This window comes from Muscardinus avellanarius, assembly GCF_963383645.1.
Source record: "Muscardinus avellanarius genome assembly, chromosome: 8".
NCBI classification, from domain to species: Eukaryota; Metazoa; Chordata; class Mammalia; order Rodentia; family Gliridae; genus Muscardinus; species Muscardinus avellanarius.
The window spans coordinates 90,249,635-90,265,861 of NC_137794.1; the positions used below are offsets into that span (position 1 = coordinate 90,249,635).

The 16,227-nt window shown below is 40.4% G+C and overlaps 1 protein-coding gene across 1 annotated transcript; it reads right to left on the bottom strand.

The window, feature by feature from the left end:
- Positions 1-614: 614 nt before the first annotated feature.
- Positions 615-15,982, bottom strand: IL22RA2 (interleukin 22 receptor subunit alpha 2; the record flags this gene model as incomplete). Its single annotated transcript, XM_080700134.1, has 5 exons — positions 615-764; positions 2,510-2,676; positions 9,345-9,523; positions 11,777-11,912; positions 15,922-15,982. The coding sequence occupies 5 exons, from the start codon at positions 15,980-15,982 to the stop codon at positions 615-617; spliced, it is 693 nt and encodes a 230-aa protein (XP_080556260.1).
- Between the last annotated feature and the right edge of the window lie 245 nt (positions 15,983-16,227).

Here is a 16,227-nt window from a genome sequence, read left to right on the forward strand (position 1 = left end):
AAATTAACTGGCTCAAAAGAGAGAAAAATGATTGCTTCAGGATTGCCTTAGGCTGCAGTTTTTAAAAAATTATTATACCAGTTGACTTATATATTTATTTTTGTGAGACATGGGATTGAACCAATTCTTCTCTGGGCTATATGGCAAGCCCTGCTTTATTTTTTACTTGGAAACTGTCTCACTAGATTGCTGAAAGTGGCTTCAAGCCAGAGGTCCTGCTGTCTTGGCCTCACAAGTACAAGGATTACAGGTGTGCACCAACATGCCCAGACTTACTAGTTTATTAAATGCCTAATATTTGTTAATTCTTCATTTTTTTTTTGCAGGTTTAGGAGAATGAAGATCATTGTTAGGGATGTTACATTTAGAAATAAAGCTCAATAGTTTATAGAGCCCTTTATTCTTTGCCCCCTCTTTAAATTTAAATTTTTAGAGATGTGTTCAAATTCAGTTCACAAGTGAAATATGAAGAAAGAATGAATAACAAAAGAAGTATTAGTGAACATTGCTTTAAGAAAATGTAAGAATGACTTTCAATAAGATTTTTTTAAACATGAGCCATCCCCAACCCAGTGTTTGATTTTCATAATGCAGAGCACGCTGTTCCAAGGATGTCATGGAATTTCCACACATCTCTCTTCACTTCTCTGACTTCTTCTGTCTAACATGGGCTGATATAGTTCAGCCGCTATGCAGTAACCAGAGCGCGGTGTGAGTGCTTCAATTCTTACAACTCTGTGAGCCCCTTCATACACTAGTTGTTCCTATATGCAAGAGGAAAAAATCAGATGATAAATTATTTCCAGTGAGTCACTTATTTGCTCTTCTTTTATTAAAATCTATAACTTGTACATGGTCATGGTAGTAAGATGGTACATAAAGTTCCCTACCAGACACATCCTTCTTCTCCAGAGTCCTGGGCCACAACTTGATAAAGGTACAAGTCAAGTGGCCAAATAAGTTCTCCATAACATCTCCCTGAGAGCTGACTGACTGCTCTGGTGATCAGTCTCTTTTTTAGGAATGTGAATTGTGCAGTGTGGAGAATGAAGTGGACTTGCATGGGTAACTGGACATGTGATGTGTGGCCTCAGAGATAGCAAAGGACCTTGTGTAATTTGCTTCCCATTTCCCCATCCTGGCTCACACAGCCCAACAGCCCTCGGCTTCCTGTTTCTGGCTGCCCATGAAATTGATTATATCTCCTAATAAAATCCTCCTGCTTTTTCCAATAAAGGAGTCTGAGTGGGATATCTTGAAAGGTACCCTGTCTTAGATGGACATCAAAAAAGAAACATTCAGTTCACCAGATAAAGGCACTAGTGATGGATTTTCTAATAGCAAATTGCCATAGCAAAATTCATACAAGTATATAATGCTGTGATTCAAGAGCTACTAAAGTGTATCAAGTCAAAAAAGAGAACATTTGTGGCAGTCAAATGGAATTAAATATTATTAATACCAATTTATTTTTTTGTTGTTGTTTTTTTGTTTTTTTGTTTTTTTGTTTTTTTTTTTGTGGTACTGGGGTTCTTGGAAGCCCTTCTACCTCTGGGCTACACTCCCAGACCTATTTTTACATTTTTATTTGGAAACTGGGTCTCATAAGCCAGCGCACGCGGCTGGCTTCGAACCTGCGCGATCCTCCTATCTCTGCCTCCCAAGTGCGGGGATTACAAGCGTGCGCCACCACGCCCGGCTAATACCAATTTCTAGATATGTAGAAAAGGTCAAGTGGAGACAATCTCAGTAACTGAAAGAGCATAAATGCACACATGAACATATACAACACACACACAATATGCATGCCACATATACTAACATGTAACCGCATAATACATGTATACTTGCACTTGTATACACATACATATACATAACACAGACATATACAGAACACACAGACATGCACACAAAGCACGCATACATACACACAACACATGCATGCACACACATGAAAACACATGAATATAACACACACATATACTTGTGCCTGTACACACACATATATACACATAACACAAACATGCACACAACACACATAAACACACAGCACACAAATACATACATATATGCATGCACAACTACATACAACACACATATACATTCATCTGTATACACACATGTACACATAACACAGACATGCATACCACACACATCCACAGAAAGGGCACATACATACATGCAGCACATACATACATACACACATGTACATGCAACACACATGTACTCATACCTCTACAAACACATATACATATAACACAGACATGCACACAACATACATATACATACATACACACGAAGCACACATACAGCATATATACACACAAGCACACACACATAAATTTGGACAGTAATCTAAGCACTAATTGCTTATCAATGAGAGGGAGGGAAATAAGAAAAAAATAAAAATTAAGAAAAATAAGAAGAGATAGAGTAGCAAAGAGAAAAAATATAATATGGCTAAAATTTTAGTTAAATAAAAAAAACTTATGTATTCATTTGAACCTACCTTTTCTAGTGAATTGTTAATTATAAAAACTCGGTATACTAGATCATAGTTTTCCATTGACACATTCTTTCCTTTTTGGACTTTAGATGGCAAATTTGGAGTATGAAGACTCACCAACAAAGATTCATTTACTTGTGTTATATTTATGACTGGAGGATCTATTTTCACTGAAGAATAGAAAATTTGACAAATATTACACATGAACACATTATGCATTAAAATCATGCATAAAATTATAATCACATTCAGAAATCTGGCAAAAGTCATTACACTGAGATGCTACCTCTATTTAAAATACAAAGTCTGAGGAGTTTCTCTGAAGATAGTTTTTTACCTGCAAAAACAGAAACTTCCTATTTCTACAATAAGAAGACATTTCCAAAGCTCACAGTAATTGCTTTGGAAAGTTAAGTATAAAAAGCTGTTTAAGGGGAGATGATCTTAGAGTAAGGCAGATATTATGTAAGTCTTTTTTTGTATGGGATTGTGAGGGTTCATTGCTTCATTGCTATAATTCTTTCTTATGCTTTCAGGTTATTAAATTTCTTAAGTTTTTGTTGCTTTTTATGGATCTTTCTCAATCTGGATTTCCGAAAAGAGTTCACAGAGAGCCTGAAAGAAATAAAAGACTGTATAAACAAAGAAACTGATACCCTGAACAGGAATCAACAAAGAAGATCTGAAATAAGTGAAGGATGAATAAATAAGGTAAAAACATCAACACAAAGCATCAATGGTATGCTGATTGACATGGAAAACAGAATATCACTCTTAGAAAAAAATCACTACAAGAACAAATGCATAGTATATAATTTAGATAAATCAATTTGACAACATGAGCTGGACATCTAGGAGATTTGGGACAACTTTATAGTTAATCTAAGAATAATATGCATAGAAGAGGGTCACAACTTTCATATCAGAAAAACAAGAACTGCCAGGTGTGGTGGCGCATGCTTGTAATCCCCGCACTTGGGAGGCAGAGACAGGAGGATCATACAGGTTTGAAGCTAGCCTCACTGGCTTAAGAGACCCTGTTTCCAAATAAAAATATAAAAATAGGTCTGGGAGTGTAGGCCAGAGGTAGAAGGGTTCCCAGGAACCCCAGTACCACAAACAACAACAACACCACCAACAACAACAAAAACAACAACCAAACAAACAAAAAACCTGATGTATTATGGAATAATTTTAAAACCTCTTACCAGGTAACACTTCTAATAATAAATCTACTATGGTATTTTTAATGTCACAAAGTCTGTGTGCTTTAAACTATTATAGTAACCTACTACCTTGCTTATCTGCATCCAATCTGTCCTATTTCTGCTTTTTTAACTGAGCCAAAGTGATCTTTATAACATACAGGTCTGAGTATGCAGTCCCCTGATTAAAATTACATTTAAGGGTATTGGGATATAGCCACATGATAGAGCTCTGCCTAGCATGCAGTAGGCCCTGGATCCACTGTCAAAAAAAAAAAAAAAAAGAAAAGAAAAGAAAAGAAAAGAAAAGAAAAGAAATTCTTTTCTCTCACCCCCTCATCTCTCTCTCTCCTACTGAGATTGAACCAAGTGCATTCTACATCTGAGTCACACCCTTAACCCAATTTTTAAAAAATAGGGTCTCTCTAGGTTGCTGAGTTTCTCACTATGTTGCTGAGTCCATCCTTGAACCTATGATCCCCCTGTCTCAGCCTCCCAAGTGCTGGGATTACAGGCATGTGCCACTACACCTGGCTAAGTCATAACCTCTTAGCAGGAAACTATCATACCAGGTCTACGTCCAGTCTCACTTCCTTTCATATCTCTGCTACATATTCTATTTCACCAGGTATCAGAGCAATCCAGGAAGGGGTTTTTAAAACAAAATTATTTCCTTAAATTACTTTTTTTTTTTTTGGTACTAGGAATGGAATCCAAGGGCATTCTGCCTCCGACCTACACTCCCAGCCCCAATTTTATAATTTATTTTGAAACAGAATCTCACTGAGTTGCAATGGACCTCACTAAGTAGCTGAGGCTGTCTGCAAACCACCATCCTCCTGTCTGAGGCTCCCAAATGCTGGGATTGCAAGCGTGCGTCACTACACCTGGCTTCCTCTAATGCTTTTAAGATCTTGTTCTTGAAGTTACTTCCTTCCCTACTCATCTTTAACATTCCTTTCCCATGATATTCTCCATCCTAAAGAAGCCCTCTGCAATGCTTCCCCTCTGCTCAGGCTCAAAAGGTAGCAGCCCTTCAGAAAAGAGAACACAGGTGCTGCCGCAGAAAGTCTGGGTTCCTTGGTGTGAAGAGGAGGCTGCAGAGACTGAGAGAGAGTGACGGAGTCAGTAATGCTTTGCGAAGAGGACAAGCCCCAGGCATTTCCTGCCTAATGTTCCACTGCACCCCCTTTTATGAGAGAAAATTCTTATAAAAACTTTATACCTCTGAGTTCTTTGAAGATGAAGATCTGAGACAGAAAAAGTCTGTCTTCCTCGAGGCTGGCTTTGAATACACCTGCTTTTCTTCACCAGCTGGCCTCTCAAGCTTTAGTGGAGAGATGAGCAATAGAACCCTCTTTCCCAGTAATGACCATCGCAGCTGCCTTTTAGTCCCTGCATTTATCATTCTTTCTCCTGGTAGGGGCCCTTTGCAAATGCTGTTCCCTGTGCCTGGAATGCTCTCCTCTCTCCTCTGTCTGTTTAACAACTATTTATTTTTAGGTATCAGGTCAAGGGGCACTTCCCTGGGGACACTTTTCTGACATTCCTGGCCAGGTTCTTCCTTAGTGAGACTATCATAGCAGTGTGGATCTGTCTTTTACACCACCGGTCACAAGTATCATTTCATGAATGTGTGATTATTTTATTAACACCTATCTTCCCTATAAAACAGAAAACTCTAGGAAGAAGGAAACTTCTCTATGTCTGCTGTGCTTGCCATATTTCTTTTAGGACCTATAATTATGACCAAAACATAATATATTATAAATAATTGCTAAGTAAATAGAAACATGAAGTGATCATTTAATCTGTTTATAGCACTCCATATCAGGCTTATTCTAAAAGTCCATATCTATCTGGGGGGGGGTTTATTGGAGGTTAAACCCAGGGGCATTCTACCTCCAAGCTATGCCCCCCAACCTTGTTTTTTTTTTTAATATTTTGAAACAGGGTTTCACTAAGTTGCTGAGGCCTCAGTCTATATCCTGCAATCTTCCTGTCTCATCCTCTCAAATACCGGGATTATAGGTGTGTGCCACCACACCTGGCTTTGTATGTATTTTTAACCCAAGAAATTTTAGAGTCAGATAGTATCATTATCTTACCAAGCATCAAATGCTACTTTTACCTTAGACACTAAGAATCATAACTTCTTTATTTCAGATAACATCCTACTGCTCAGAAACAGGTCTCAGGTGAGCCAGTGCATACAGGTGGCTCATTACCTTGTATCACAGGCTCTAGGAACATGCTGTTCTATAGTCCTAGAGACATGATTTTCAAAACACCTTTGACAGAAAGTCTTAGGAGCTGTGGGAACAGAGAGCCAAGCTTGAGGGCAGGGAGACAACTGAACTGGCAGGTCCTCAAGATTGCTTCCATGTGAGTAGCTCCAATTTTAACTGTTTTATAGACTGGATTTCTTACTCTTTAACTACAAGGCCCTAGAATAAAAAGGCTTTTTGAAGAACACTGTCTAATGTGTTTTTTTTTCTTTCTTTTTCTTCCCCTTCCTTTCTTTCTCTTAATTTTTGTAATAGTACTGGGGATTGAACCCAGAGGCCTTCTATCATTGAGCTACAACCTAGTCCTTTTTATTTTTTTATTTTGAAAGAGGGTCTGGCTAAGTTGCTGAGGGCCTTACTAAATTACTGAAGCTGGTTTTGAACCTGAGATTCTCCTCTTTCAGCCTCCCACGTACTGGGATTACAAGCATGTGCCAACAAACCCAGATTCTTTTCTCTTTTTAATAGAGAGGTGGCCATATAGAAAGAAACCAAACCCTTCTTAAGAAAATACTACTCAATTTAAATAGAATTGAGCTAAAGTCTCCTGGCATCTCAGCCAATGTCTTTTGCTATTTGTACTTGACTAGCCTAAGGTTTTGTTTGATGAATAATTTGAAATTGACATCCTTTCTAAGTTTCAATATAATAAGCTATTCTACAAATTTTCCTCACTGGTAAACACTAGCTTAATCATAAAACCATTTTTTCCTCAACTAGAGAATAGTTTCCTGAGTACCTTGGGCTTGAGTTTTAAGTTATTCCTTGAAAAATTGTGCTACAAACCAGATTGGTTTATTCAATTTCTATTTCTTCCTTTTGCTAATTGGAGGTTGGAAACCAAAACCCATAAAACAACACAATAAACAAACAAGACAATAAAAAGATGTTTTCTTAATTCTATTGTATCGCTCATTTTAGACATGACCCAACTAATTTGGATCTAACTGGACATTACACCAGTTAAAAGAGGTATAACAGATCCCTTAGTACTACTAAACTAAAACTTGTGAAATCAAAGGAACTCCAGATAAAAAGGGTTTGTTGAGTCATTACAGATACTATCTAAAAAAAGGACCAGGTCTTGGGACAAGTTTCTGTAAATACCAGTAGCAAAGTTACGTAGTAGGTGGAAAATATCTGCTGATCTAGAACTAAGAGTATTTTAAAAAAACTTTTGGGAAGGAAAGTACTGCTTGAAGTGGCCCTATATTTGCTATAGATATGATAGTATACAAAGTGGGGAGAGCTTCAGAATGGAAGTACAATCCATGAGGCAAAGTAATTGTTGCTTCTGGACTTTCTGGAGTTAATCGGTCACAATGGCCCAGGTGTTTGGCCTCCATGGGATTGGTTTTAACATATATTAAACAATGATCTTTTTCTCTTTTCAGCCTATAGTTTCTTACATATTAAGCTCTCCTCTTTTCTCTTCCTTCTGTCCTATGGCTTTTCTACCTCCGGGCTGTACTCCCAGACCTATTTTATACTTTATTTGGAAACAGAGTCTCTCTAAATTGCTGAGAGCCTCACTAAGTAGCTGAGGCTGGCTTCTAACCTGTGCCATCCTCCTGTCTCAGCCTCCCAAGCGCTGGAATTACAAGCATGCACCACCATGTCTGGTGTGAAACTTCTAGTTTAATGGTCTTTACTTTGATTTTTATTTACTGCTTTAATTCTTTTATCAGCAGATTCCTCCCCACCACAAGACACCCATGGATATAATAAACGCCCTATTCATTAGCAGCCCCCCCACAAGGTAAAGATATTATCAGTGTGAAGAAGTGAAACAAAGTCTCGTAGCCACAGGAATATTTGTTTTTTTTGTTTTGTTTTGTTTTTGTTTTTTGTTTGTTTTTTTGGTGGTACTGGGGTTCCTGGAAATCCTTCTACCTCTCATCTACACTCCCAGATCTATTTTTATACTTTTTAAAACTTGGAAACAGGGTCTCTTAAGCCAGCGTGGCTGGCTTTGAGCCTGCGCAATCCTCCTGTCTCCGCCTCCCAAGCGCGGGGATTACAAGCATGTGCCACCACTTCCGGCAGAATATTTGGGTTTACCATTTATCTCAGGACTCAGAAATTCCTGGCTTTATGGTAAGGTGAGTAAATATTTGAAAATGCCATTGGAGAGACTTTTTGTAGGGTGGCGTTTGAGTTGGTATATTCGTTAAGCCTGTGGCCAGTATATGGTGCTATTTCTTCTGTAACTGGTGTAGGAGGCACAAATGGAAAAGAGAACGACAACCTCACAATTACGCAAAGTGAACAGTACATGAAATTTAGTTTTCTGTAGGTTTGACCATTACTTCTTCTGCTTTGTAACAAAAATAATTTCAAAGAATTGGAAAATTGAGACTGCCTCCTGACCATTTGAAGCTTCCTGGGCTATTTAACCAAGAAAAGGGAAATGAGATTTTTGTGTTGTCTAGGTTGATAAGTTCTGACTGTCAAGGGGGAAATAGAGTAAGTATAAATGCAGCAGAATCCGATAGAAGTATGTTCAGGACTCCCTGGAATGCCTTTTGGACTTCTATATTTAGTGGTAAAATTAATGTAAGATTATGTCAAGCAAACATCAGAAAAAGTGCTGGCTGAAGACACTGAACATTGATTTAATAATTTGGGAAAGGTTATCATTATTAATTATAGCATCATGACTCAATGCAACTATGAGGGTTGTGCAAAATATCTGTGTTATTTCCTGTTTTGTAGTGCATATCTTTATACATGTGCAAATTAAACTCGTTTCTGTCCCTCCCTTTCCTCTAATATTTTATACGAGGTCTGCTAGTAGTGGCTAATTTTATAATTTGTGTCTTCAATTGTATGCTTCTGTGATTATGAATAAACTTGAAGAGGAAATAAACATCACCCAGAAATGATCCTGAGAGTAATTTTGGTCTCTCCTTTTGGGGAGGTGACCGAGTCTTAATTTCCCAACAGAAAACTCATTGAACATGGATATTTTCAGCCACTTAACCCTCTTATTTTGGGAAGGGATTGGGCAATATGGCTCCTTTTATGTTGTCTAAAAATATTTTATTTTTTACAAATGTCAGTCTGGCAATAAGTCAGTGAAGGCTTTGCCAGAAGCAGCAGCAGAATTTGAGTCCTGACTCAGGTAACACAGACTGTGGAATTGGAGCGAAGACTGAACCTCTGCCCCTTGATTTCCTGGGCTGGCAAATGAGATAATAAAAGCTATGCCCTAGATGTTCTGAGAACTCCAACAAAGGAGATGATGGTACAGGTCTCAGCAATGCATGGGGCCTGGCCAGGCTTCTTGAGGCTGTTCAAGGGCAGGAAGAGCAAAGGCAAAGAAATTCCCCAGAAGGAACTCACTTTCCCACCAGGGAATGAAGCGCCGGGTCATGCTCCAGGCTGAGTAGCTCCCAGCTGAGACCGTCTTCACTCTGGCATAATAGAGTTCCTGTGGATCTGAGGTTTCATTAGTAAGATCACAAAGGAGTTCTTGAGTGCCCCAGCAGTCCTCTTTATTTTTCCATTGTTTCTCTCCATACCTAAGAAAGAAGACAGAGATCTGAGTTCTCTCTCCTTCAGAGGAGACTTCTTTTTTTTTTTTTTGGTGTTGAAACCTGCCCTCCAATATCAGTACCACTGTGAGAGCTGATGGTTATTTTTAAGAATATTTAAATTTTTCTTCTTGCTAACCAAAGAGTCTGCTGAAAGATATATTCAACCCTGGTGCCTTCTGTGTCATTAAGATCAAAGTTTATATTTTTGTAATACTTGGTGAAGTGTTCCTTCTGGTGTGGAGACCAACTTCCATTTTTACGTACTCATTCTTTACCTCTGTGGTGTTGCTGAGGTTTCCACACTGTGGTTCTTCACCGCTTCTCATCAGCTTGCTGTTGAGTAATACAGCTGATTCTGAGAAGTTACCACCGCCTTCCTCTCAGGTGAGGCTTACCAAACACATACAGCTCATTTCTTTCTTGAAAACTGAGTGGAAGTTGGAGTGAGGGCTCCAAGGGGAGCACTGTGACCAGAGGCTGGGAGCAAGGGCCGGAGCCCCTGGAGAAAGGTGGTGAAACACAGAGGCAACAGGTCCACTCTGCCTGAGGCCAGGCAGGGGTGTAACGGCTTTACTTCCTTAGGAATCACAAATCTGAACAAATGCAATAGGTATGGTGGGGAGAGGAGCAGCACGTGGAGGCTGGGGAGGAAGGGTGCCCTAAATAACTGTTGACAGACTTGGAATTTAACTTTCTAGTCACATCAAGGAGGAAGACTGGTGTTCAAACTCTGTAATCTTCATAACAGCAGTTTCATTATATCAGGATTAAAGGAGAACCAACAACATATGTAAAACATAATTTGATTATTTTAAATTGTTGTTTATTGATAAGGCATTGTCTTTGCGGGCTGAATTTAGGTGTAATGACTGGCTTATCTTTTATTATGATACTTCATTTTTGTGTCTTATCTGAAATGGCATCGATATTAATAGTAGATCCACATGAACCAGTAAAACCTAAGTGAAGGGTTTCAAAATTATAAATCTGCATTGCATTGTTGAAAATACCATAAAAATAGGAATGTATCCAGGTATTCCGAAGTCTGAAATTTATATAAGCTTAGATAAGCTTGGGAGCTTTCTTCAAGAAAATGAATTACAAATTTAGGGTTTTTTTCCCGTGAAGTTTAATTTTTATTAACTTCACGTGTTTTTTTGAGAGACAGATTGAGAGGGAGGGAGGGAGGGAGGGGGGGGGAGAGAGAGAGAGAGAGAGAGAGAGATCTCTATGTGATGAAAACATCTCCAGATCTCCAGCTTTGTACATATGTATTTTTTTTTGTAACGGAAAATTCTTTATCATAATAATTTATATATCCTACAATTGCTATACAAAATATGTAGGAAAAATCAAGAAAAACTAAACATTAAGAAACTTGGGGTATTCCTTCTGAAATGAATTAATAGGAAAATCTGACCTATGTCCTATCTCATGCTGGAGTACAAGGGAGAATTTCTGGAATAAAGATTGCTACTTTGGCTCATATGTTCATCTGGTTTTCTAAAATTCTAATGAAAAATCATAAAAGCTAAACAATAATAACCTCCTTTCTCATGCTTATTCAGCATTTCAAACTTTCAGGATAGAAATAGACTCAAGGCCCCCTCCCCAAGGGAATGTATGAGAGAAAACAGCCTGTCATTTTCAAATCAGCAAAGTGTGTTTCCAAACCTTAATCCAGGAGAGAAGTTGATTATATCTGAGTGTTGGCAACTCTAGCAAGATTACCTGAGGATCACGTGAGAGTGGCAAGTAGCAGCTGGCTCCAGGTTGTGTCATTAACGTGACAGAGGAGTCATAATGTTTCAAAAGAATTTCCTAAGTAGTAAACGCACTGTACAAGTGATATTTAGGTAAAAATATATTTTACACACACCTTAACAATTGCCACAAGTTCATTTAGGCTATGGAGAGTTTGGCCTTCACTGAGTACTAGCTATGTACAAACGAGTGACTTCCAGCATTCATTTGACAGCTCTGCATTAAGAGCCTGCCATGAGCCCGCGGTCTCAGCACTGAGTTTGCTAGGGCTAAAGTATCTGCCCTAAAAACTGCAGGGCATCATGCTTTTCTGGTTCTCAGGTCTACTTCAGGGAAGACACGTCACTTCTGCCCCTCCCTCTGTTTCTTTTCAACCCTTCTGATGAAAGCTCAGATGTTAACCCCTCATCTCATTCCAAAACATAGATTCCCTGGGGCCTTCTCTGTTAGCTGGAGGAAGCTCGATTTACTTACAGTTTGTATTGCACAAAATAGGCAGCGCTGTTGTCGGTAAGCGCCTTCCCAGGCTGCCAGTGCAGAATGTTGTGGAAATTTCGGGACTGAAATCGTACCCTCTGAGGCTTCAGAGTTTCATGGACATTTTTTGTCCCTAAAAATAAAAAGAATAAGAATAACATTTAACATTACCATTGAGGAGATAGAAAGGAAATAGGCAGATAGGGAAAAGGCCTTGGTAGAAAAAAGCTAATTTCCTGAGTTTCCTGAGGGGCGACAAATGCCTGAAATTCCAAAGGCTCAGAGATAAGAAGGCCAGAGCTTCACAAAGCCATCCTGAGTTTCCTAATCAACAAACCCACCGAGCAAGCATTCCTGAAAGGAGACCCTTCAAAGAACTTGCAAATGTCCTATGCAAATTCTCCTTGGAGTCACCCTAACCACAAACGGACTTGCAAGTGGTCAGGCATTGGCCAGTCAGATGGCAAGAGCGGGAAGTCCCCGCTCGGGACCCCCTCCCCTTTTGGGAAGCTGTTCTCTCTTGCAGGTCATGTTGGCCCTGAGAGAAAGCAGAGTGCATCTGAGGGCACGTGGCTCGGGTGACTCTCGAGTAGTGACCTGAAGGCCTCTGCTGGACATCATGGCTGACCAGGCCCCTAGGGGTGACCTGTACCTCTTTTCTGGCAGATCGCGTGGACTCTGGGAGAAAGTAGTTTGCAACTGATGGGCACTTGGCTCGGGCGACACTTCAGGGTAGTGACCCTGAAGGCAGCTACTGGACCCCGGAGTTCCGACCGCCCCTATGGGGTGTTCGGCCACTTTTCTCTATTCCCTTCTGGCAGATCCCGTGGACTCCAGAAGAAAGTAGCCTGCACCTGAAGGCAATTTGGCTTGGGCTACTCTCAAGTATTGTCCTGAAGGCAGCTGCTGGACCCAGAGTTCCAGCCCCTTTGGGGGTGTTCAGCCACCCTTGCCCCATTCCCTGCTGCTTCCAATAAACCTTTTACTCCCCTTCCTGAGGTCTGCGGGTGTCATTCTTCGCTCTCCGTAGACAAGAACTCGCCGGGGTTTTCTCGCAAGAAACCCCCGTTTCACCATGAGCACTATTGTTTTTAGCAGTAGTTTTTTTAACATTACACCTGTTCCAGGATTCCCTGGAGTAGTTGTTCTCACTGTAGGTAGTCCGGCAATCAACAGGTTGGACTCTTTAATGTGATGATTTTGATGCCTGGCAAAATTTTATTTTTTTTCCCCAGTTTTGGGGATTAACTCAGGAGCTCGTAGATCCTATGCAAGCACTGTGCTGCTGAAATATATTCCCAGCTCAAGGAGAAGTTTCAGAATGATGTGCTCCATGGGCCAAAAATGTATGGGATGTCCTTCTATGGCATGTAAGTTATAAAGGAAATAAATTTTGGTGAAAGAATATTTTTCTTAGTTCTTTCTCAGATAGCAATGCGACATAATGATTGAGATGGAAGATCCACCCCAAGACCACCTGTCCACCTTTCCAGGAGATACTCTATGACCAGCAAGCACTTCTAGACAAAATTTGCCTGGGATCAGTTTTGGCTCCAGGACCTCAGCCCTGCCCTGGATTCCTTCTTTCTCAGATTCTTGCTCAGTTCCTGTGTCCTGCCTCAGGGGGTTCTGCCTTTGCTGTTCTATACCTGAGTAGCTCTCTTCACCTGCCTGCCTCTGGGCTGTAAGTTCCCGAGCAAATTTGCTCTGATGAATTGGTGCACACTAATGGGGAAACTGCTCAAGACCCAGCCGTGGGGTCTAATGTCCTGGAGAGCAGCTGTGGCAGGGAAGGGGCTGACCTTGCTCTGACATGACTTGGACTTTCTTCTTCAAATCACATTATGTGGGTAGCCCAACCTCATTCATCAAGGCAAGAGACCTTTGACCTACCTTTATTCTAGGGTTCAAAGACTCAAGCAAGGGCCAAGAAGTTAGGCAGAAGGAGGAGGAGTCAGGAAACACGTTCTCTGTTTTCTCCCTGGTCTCCCCTTCTGTTGCCCTCATCTTTGCTCCTACAGAGTGGTCTCCTTTCTCTTGCTCCATCATTGGCCCTTCCCTTCTTGGATCCCTCTTTCCCTGGACCTCCACTGGGTTCATTTCTCCACCTCCTTTGCATCTTTTCTCAAATACCATCTTATTAAGATGCAAGAAAATACTCTCAACCCATGAGCTCAGATCTGAAGTTTCAAAGTTTATTAATTTCTAATGAATTGAATTTATTTATTCTTTCCCACCAAATATTGTTAGTGTTGTTATTTGTTTTTCTTTGTATTTTTGGATCTCCAGCAGTATGTCAAATAGTACTTGGAAAGGGTCTGTGTACTTGGAAAGGGTCTGTTGCAACAGCTAATTTTGCTCACCCCAGTCACCACCTGATTAATCATACTTAGGATAAAAAAAATTTTGGAAGTTCTCAAGAAATGATAGTCAGCCGGGCGTGGTGGCACACGCTTGTAATCCCCGCACTTGGGAAGCTGAGACAGGAGGATCGCACAGGTTCGAAGCCAGCCTCAGCTACTTAGTGAGGCTCTCAGCAACTTAGTGAGACCCTGTTTCCAAATAAAATATAAAAAAGGTCTGGGAGTATAGCCCGGAGGTAGAAAGCCTCTGGGTTCCACCCCCAGTACCACCAAAAAAAAAAAAAAGAAAAAAGAAAAAAGAAATGATAGGCATGGTTTCTTGAAGACCTGCTTAGAATTGATTTGCTAGCCTGAAGATAGACAGCATCACACTCTCGTCCTACATGTCTTTGGATTTCTTCTCTTATTTTATAATGACATCACTGCTACCACCAGCAATAACACCTTAGTCTGCACCAAGCACTGAGGGACCTTTATCTTTATTCACTCACTAAATTTGCCCAGCTCTTCTATGAGGAGAGACTTTTGCAGAATTCCTCTTACAGAAGAAAAGCTAAGCCTTGGAGAGATAAGAAATTTGCCCAGCAGCCAATGGTGAGGCTGAGTTTGTACCCAGACAATCTAACTCCAGAGCCCATTTCAGAGAAAGGAGCTAATGGAAGAGGCAGAATAGGTTCTTTCTCCTCTCCTTTTCTCCCTCCTCCTTCTGGCTGGCGTTCATTAAACATTCAGATATGATCAGTCAATGAATATCAAGTACTGTGCTCAAAACCTGTCCTCTTACTTAATTCCCAAATAAGATAGGTATTTTTATTACTACATTTTCCACATGGGGAAACTGAGGCTTAAAGTAGTTGTATGTCTAGTCCAAGGATATATGCTTGGTAAAATGAAGAGCCAAGGTCATTTTGGCAGGACTCCTGCTGAATGCATCCTTATGACCAAAGACCAGAGACATAGTCTACTCTAATAGGTTTCTGAGAGATGGAGGCTTGAATTATTTTCCTGTATCAGTCTCTGGACAAGTGCACAGTCACAGGGAATTACTGAAGTAACTTACACTGAGAGGTACCCATCTGTTGATTTGGGATTCCGATGGCCTTGCTCAGAGCTATAGTATGGTGATTAGATGTTCTACGTTCTTGGAAGCTTTCTCTGTAAACATTATTAGAACATTCTCAAAGTTGCTTACATTCCCTAGTCTGTGCCAGGCACCGCTCTAAGGACTTGGGATATATGTTAACTCATTGACTCTTCACAATGACCTATAATTCCCATTCTAAGAGTAGGGAAATTGAGGTACAGGGTTGCAAGTAAACTGCCTAAGTTTTCCTAGGTAGTAAATGGCAAAGTTGAAATCCAGACTCTTAATAGTTTGGCTTAGGGAACCTGTGCTTTTAACCATTATGCAACAGTGTCCCTTTAAAGAAAAAGAAATCCTGGGGAAGAGAGAGAATGAGAGAGATAGATAGGTAGAGGTAGAGAGAGAGAGAGAGAGAGAGAGACAGAGAGAGAGAGAGAGAGAGAGAGAGAGAGAGAGAGAGAGAGAGAGAGAGAGAGAGGACATTTGTCTACTGTGAAGTTCCTTGCACCCATTACAGACAGTGCCTCTCCTTAGTAGGGCTTAGGTACCTACTAGGTTGCACACAGAAGCTGACCCCATGTCTGTTCTGAAATGTTTTCAAAGCCAGAAAAAAAAATCAATGCCATTTTTAACAGTTCTTGGATCAGGCTCAAGTGACAAAGCTACTGGCAATTACAAAGTAATGAAGGACTTACCCACTCCACCAGTCAGGAGGAAACCCACAAGGACGCCTAGAAGGCAAAGTTTAGGCATCATGGTCGCAAGTGTGACTAGCCAGACAACAGTGTTCCCTGCAAAAAGAAGACAGTTCAGGACAAAAGAGGAACCTATAAAATCCACAAAGCCGGGTGTGGTAGTACACGCCTGTCATCCCAGTACTTGGGAGGCTGAGACAGGAGGACCCAAGGTTCAAAACCAGTCTGATCAACTTAGACCCTCAGCAGTTTAGTGAGATCCTGTTTCAAATTAGAATAAAAATAAAAGTGTAAAGTGCTAAGGGT